Source organism: Aethalodelphis obliquidens, unplaced genomic scaffold, assembly GCF_003676395.1.
Source record: "Aethalodelphis obliquidens isolate GAN/ISIS:26980383/991018 unplaced genomic scaffold, ASM367639v1 scaffold6, whole genome shotgun sequence".
NCBI lineage: Eukaryota > Metazoa > Chordata > Mammalia > Artiodactyla > Delphinidae > Aethalodelphis > Aethalodelphis obliquidens.
In genome coordinates, this window is record NW_020837950.1 from 45,847,986 (window position 1) to 45,853,985 (window position 6,000).

Here is a 6,000-nt window from a genome sequence, read left to right on the forward strand (position 1 = left end):
TATAGATGGGTCTCGTTTTTGTATCCATTCAGCAAGCCTGTGTCTTTTGGTTGGAGCATTTAATCCATTCATGTTTAAGGTAATTATCGATATGTATGTTCCTATGACCATTTTCTTAATTGTTTTAGGTTTGTTTTTGTAGGTCCTTTTCTTCTCTTGTGTTTCCCACTTAGAGAAGTTCCTTTAGCTTTTGTTGTAGAGCTTGGTTTGGTGGTGCTGAATTCTCTTAGCTTTTGCTTGTCTGTAAATCTTCTGATTTGCCCATCAAATCTGAATGAGATCCTTGCCGGGTAGAGTAATCTTGGTTGTAGTTTCTTCCTTTGCATCACTTTAAGTATATCATGCCACTTCATTCTTGCTTGTAGAGTTTGTGCTGAGAAATTGGCTGTTAACCTTATGGGAGTTCCCTTGTATGTTATTTGTTGTTTTTCCCTTGCTGCTTTCAATAATTTTTCTGTGTCTTTAATTTTTGCCAAGTTAATTACTATGTGTCTCGGTGTGCTTCTCCTTGGGTTTATCCTGTATGGGACTCACTGCACTTCCTGGACTTGGGTGGCTGTTTCCTTTCCCATGTTAGTGAAGTTTTCGATTATAATCTCTTCAAATATTTTCTCGGATCCTTTCTCTGTCTCTTCTCCTTCTGGGACCCTTATAATGCGAATGTTGGTGCATTTAATGTTGTCCCAGAAGTCTCTTAGGCTGTTTTCATTTCTTTTTTCTTATTCTCTTCCACAGCAGTGAATTCCACCATTCTGTCTTCCAGGTCACTTACCCGTTCTTCTGCCTCAGTTATTCTGCTATTGATTTCTTCTAGTGTAGTTTTCATTTCAGTTATTGTATTGTTCAACTCTGTTTGTTTGTTCTTTAATTCTTCTAGGTCTTTGTTAAACATTTGTTGCATCTTCTCGATCTTTGCCTCCATTCTTTTTCTGAGGTCCTGGATCATCTTCACTATCATTATTCTGAATTCTTTTTCTGGAAGGTTGCCTATCTCCACTTCATTTAGTTGTTTTCTGGGGTTTTTTCTTGTTCCTTCATCTGGTACATAGCCCTCTGCCTTTTCATCTTGTCTGTCTTTCTGTGAATGTGGTTTTCCTTCCACAGGCTGCAAAATTGTTGTTCTTCTTGCTTCTGCTCTTTGCCTGTGGTGGATGAGGCTATCTAAGAAGCTTGTGGAAGTTTCCTGATGGGAGGGACTGGTGGATGGTAGAGCTGACTGTTGCTCTGGTGGGCAGAGCTCAGTAAAACTTTAATCCGCTTGACTGCTGATGTGTGGGGCTCGGTTCTCTCCCTGTTGGTTGTTTGGCCTGAGGCAACCCAACACTGGAGCCTACCTGGGCTCTTTGGTGGGGCTAATGGCAGACTCTGGGAGGGCTCACACCAAGGAGTACTTTCCAGAACTTCTGCTGCCAGTGTCCTTGTCCCCACGGTGAGCCACAGCCACCACCCGCCTCTTCAGGAGACCTTCCAATACTAGCAGGTAGGTCTGGTTCAGTTTCCCCTGGGGTCACTGCTCGTTCCCCTGGGTCCTGATGCGCACAGTACTTTGTGTGTGCCCTCCAAGAGTGGTGTCTGTTTCCCCCAGTCCTGTTGAAGTCCTGCAATCAAATCCCACTAGACTTCAAAGTCTGATTCTCCAGGAATTTCTCCTCCCGTTGCCAGACCCCCAGGTTGGAAAGCCTGACTTGGGGCTCAGAACCTTCACTCCAGTGGGTGGACTTCTGTAGTATAAGTGTTCTCCAGTCTGTGAGTCACCCACCCAGCAATTATGGGCTTTGATTTTATTGTGATTGCACCCCTCCTACCATCTCATTGTGGCTTCTCCTTTATCTTTGGATGTGGGGTATCTTTTTTGGTGAGTTCCAGTGTCTTCCTGTCGATGATTGTGCAGCAGCTAGTTGTGATTCTGGTGTTCTCGCAAGAAGGAGTGAGAGCACATCCTTCTACTCCACCATCTTGGTTCCTAATCCCAGTTCTTCCTTTCTATTTTCCCTTGGCAACCACTAGTTTACTTTCTATCTCTACGGATTTGCCTGTTCTGGACAATTCATATACAGTATATGGAATCACACAATATGCAGCCTTTTGTGTTTGACTTCTTTTACTTCTCACAGTGTTTTCAAGGCTCATCCATGTTGTAGTATGTATCAGTAGTTCATTCTTTTTTATGACTAAATAATAGTCCATTGTATGAATATACCACATTCTGTTTATCCAGTAATCTGTTCATGGGCATTTGGGTTATTTCTACTCTGGGGCTATTGTGAATAGTGCTGCCATGAACAGTTCATGTAGAAGTGTTTGTGTGAACATCTGTTTTCAAGCTTTCTTGGGTATGTAACTAGGAGTGGAATTGCCGGGTCATATGGTAAACTCTAAGTTTAACTTTTTGAGCAACTGCCAGACTGTTTTCCAACAGCTTTAACTTCTCTAATTGAAATTATTTTGCTGGTAATAAACATTATTTCTTCAGTAGGCCTTTACTGTATGTGTGTTAATACCAAAGAAATATGATTCTGAAAGCAGTTCTCTATACTTAATGGAAAAGGCCTACCTTATTGTAAATATATCCTTTCTCCTAAATGAATATAAAGTCAATGTGATTCTTACCAGATTTGCTGTTTGATTTATTTTTTTTAATTTGACACATTAATCCCAGAGTTCATTTCTAAGACTCAACAAATGAGGATAATAAGGAAAAGTTTGAAAAGAGAGAATACTATCAGCAACGGGGAAATCACGTGAAAAACAGGTCCTGCTAAATACAATAGTAAACTTTATTTTATAGCTGTGTCTATGCACTGTGATACTGGCACAATAAACATATCAGTGGAACAGAACAGAGTACAGAAATGGATCTAATTCATGAAAAATAGAATGCGGTAAAGATTGCACTTCAAATCACTGAAAAAATGGAATATTAGAAAAATAATATTTATTGTATTAAAATGGGTAAGGCCTTTGTAAGTCAGTGGTAGAAAAGGTTAAAGAATCTGAGAGCATAAAAATAAAACATTTCTATCTGGTAAAATAAATAAAGCCAAAAGACAACCAAATCAGAAGATTATCGGTAACTCATATGACTGGAAAGGGGCTCATTTCTCTAGGATAAGAAGTTCTCTTACAAATTTTTAAGAAAAGGACACCCGCACTCCCTCAAATAAGAAAAGAAAAATGAGGAATGATTTGAACAGGTACTTCATGGGCAGAAGATATAGTAGTGGCCATATGAAACAGTGTTCAACTTCATTTGTAATTAAGAAAACAAAATAACAGCGTAGCATTTCTTTCATTTATCAGATTTTTGCCAGCTGGTAAAATTTTTTTAAATTTGATAACAGGCAGCAATGCAGAGGGAATAGGTCAACCGGCCTGTCAAATACTACTGATTGGACTCTACATTTACACAGTCTTTTGGAGGGTCATTTGACAATATCTGTTCAAATTAAAATCACACAGTGTATAAAACAGTGAATTATTTACTCCTAAGAATATATCCTATAGGTATATTCATGGAAGTATTTATATGTACACATATACTTGTAGCATTAAATAAATAATATCTATGCATCTGTTAAAAAGAATACAACCTGAAGAGAGAATAATGTGCAAAGAATAGACTTTTTAGGTATCTAAAATAGTCTTGCATATAGTGTTTAAATATATTTACACATTCACACTATTCTTTGAAATTCCTTGCCCTTAAATTTTAAGGACTAAAGAAAACATAAAATTCCCTAAGAATGCCTATTAGAATAGGGTATAATGTATAGTTGTTTATAAGTGAAATTGGAGCTTAGTGATAGCCCCCTTCTCTTGAATACTTCCTTTAGAAGAAACATGCAAAGTGTAACACAATATACGTGAAATACTAATCATTGTGTATGTTTTATTGACTTGTCTGGAAAAAAGTATAATATTCAGATAAAATGTCAGTCACATACTTATCATTAAGTGTATCGATGACTTAGAAAAACATAACCAGATGTATCGACAGTGTAAATTGCACGTGTTTGGTTGCTGCTGTTTGGGCTGGGGATCGAGTGCTGGCAGTTGGTTGGTGATAGTGGCAGTCATGATTGAGTCCTAACACTGCCTAAGTCTCTGAGAAAGGAAATAATCTCCTAATTACATTTTTTACCAGACACATCTTCCAGAGCTAGACACCCTTTCATCAGAAAGAGCTAGATCCTTTATAACCTGGCTTAGAGACAACAGACCATTAAACCCAATTCTTCACGTGGTAAAGTAAGTACTTCTGTAACTTAATTATGAAATTGTCTTATCCTGTCCAGTCTTTGTGAAATTGTTTGTCTTCAAAAGCAAATTTTAAATAATAATATCAAAATACATTCTAGTGGTAGAATGCTGTTACTTGATTAACATCCCCTATTCATTTTCAAGTTCCTATGAATTAGTAATTTTTTTGATGTATAAGTATTCTTTTTAATAGTATGCATTATAGATAAAAACCCCTTTTTCTTCTTCAGAGATGAGAGTCCTGCCAAAACAGAATTTTTTCAACATTTGATTGAAGACCGGACAGAAGCCGCATTCTCTTACTATGAATTTTTGCTTCACGTTCAGCAGCAGATTTGTAAGTGAAGTGGAATAAAATTGAATAAGAAGAAAATGGTCTATAACCTAGGTAAAGTGTAATCTGTCAGAGAAGCACATAGGAAAGTTGAAATGTAGGCATTTGTTGTTACAAGAGACAATGTGTAGCATAGCACCTGGTCTGAGGCTTTGGCAAAAGGTAAAGACGAAGAAATAACTTGACAGATTTTCTTCATCCTAAACTAATGGTAAGGATGATGCTGTTTCGCGAAGTATATTTTGAATTGGTTTCCACACATTTCCAGTAGTGCAGCAGTACAGTGCTCTGTTCATTGCAAGCCGGCAAACTTATGTAGTTATGTGGGATGATAATGTCATAATGTAATATTAGATAAATTCCCTTTTCTTATAATTAATATAACATTTCTGGACTTGAACTCTGACAAGAGATGCCAAAAGGCAGTGGTACCGTGTTATTTGTTTATATGAATTACTTTTTAACAAGGAATGATTCATATTCATTAAATGAATTCAGTATTTTCCCTGTAAAAACAATAGAGTTTCAGTACATGAACTATAGAAAACAATATATATATAATGTACATAAATGTTACATTTGTAAAGAAAATGTAAAAATGTAACTACAGAATATGAATTGCTTAAACTGTGCTGCATTGTTGGATGACAACTCTTTTGGTGGCAGTTAGAGAATGAGGTTGACTAACGCATATTACGAATTGAGTCCACAAAAGAAACACAAAACTCTTTGTAATTCTGTTAAATCTTTTATGTGGATTTATTTATGATCAGCCTACTAATTAAAAATATTTTGCTTGACAATATGGCTTGGTGTTTGTGTGTTTGTGGTCGGGGAGTGTTGGTGGTATTTTTACTTATAGGATGTATTGAATTTACTGCTTGGGGAAACGCAGTGATACCACATTTCACTAGGTAATATATGTGAATATGTTTTCATTAATTTGTGGACATTATCAAGTACTTATTCTGTTTGTATTCTAAAACAACACTGCTTTCAAAACACATATGATTATTGACTAATCATAACCTTAATTTGTTTTTCTTGGTTAAATTAGGCATTTTTTCCTGCACACACATAGCAAGAAAATTTTTATAATGTTGTGACTATCCTGTTGAATTGACTTTAAGATTACCATCTTGAACTTTGAGAGTGATTTTATTCTGATGGGAAAAAAAAACTCATTTACTAACAGCTTATTTACTATAAAAACTATTCATGATCCATTAGCTTGTAAATAAAATTTTATTATAAACACTGTAAAAGTCCCATTGATAAACTTTGGAAGGAAAAAGGCTCTCGATTTGCGTGGTGAGTGATTTCTGCCGGTTTGTGTTTGGTGGACCTCTTTTCTTTGGATAAAAATAAAAGTACTCTCTCGCATTCCCTGCTAGAAATGAGAGGTT

At 36.4% G+C, this 6,000-nt stretch overlaps 1 protein-coding gene across 5 annotated transcripts in view; it reads left to right on the forward strand.

Annotated features, from left to right (window-relative positions):
- SEC24B (SEC24 homolog B, COPII component) overlaps nt 1-5,399 on the forward strand; it is a 94,035-nt gene extending 88,636 nt beyond the window's left edge. For 4 of the 5 annotated variants that reach the window (XM_027103484.1, XM_027103485.1, XM_027103486.1 and 1 more), the window contains 2 exons: nt 4,145-4,248; nt 4,491-5,399. In XM_027103484.1, the coding sequence (XP_026959285.1) occupies nt 4,145-4,248; nt 4,491-4,605 (219 nt within the window). In that variant the 3' untranslated portion in view covers nt 4,606-5,399. Of the gene's footprint in view, nt 1-4,144; nt 4,249-4,490 lie in introns of those variants that run through there. The other variant, XR_003432238.1, reaches the window with a different exon arrangement.
- Nucleotides 5,400-6,000: the final 601 nt, after the last annotated feature.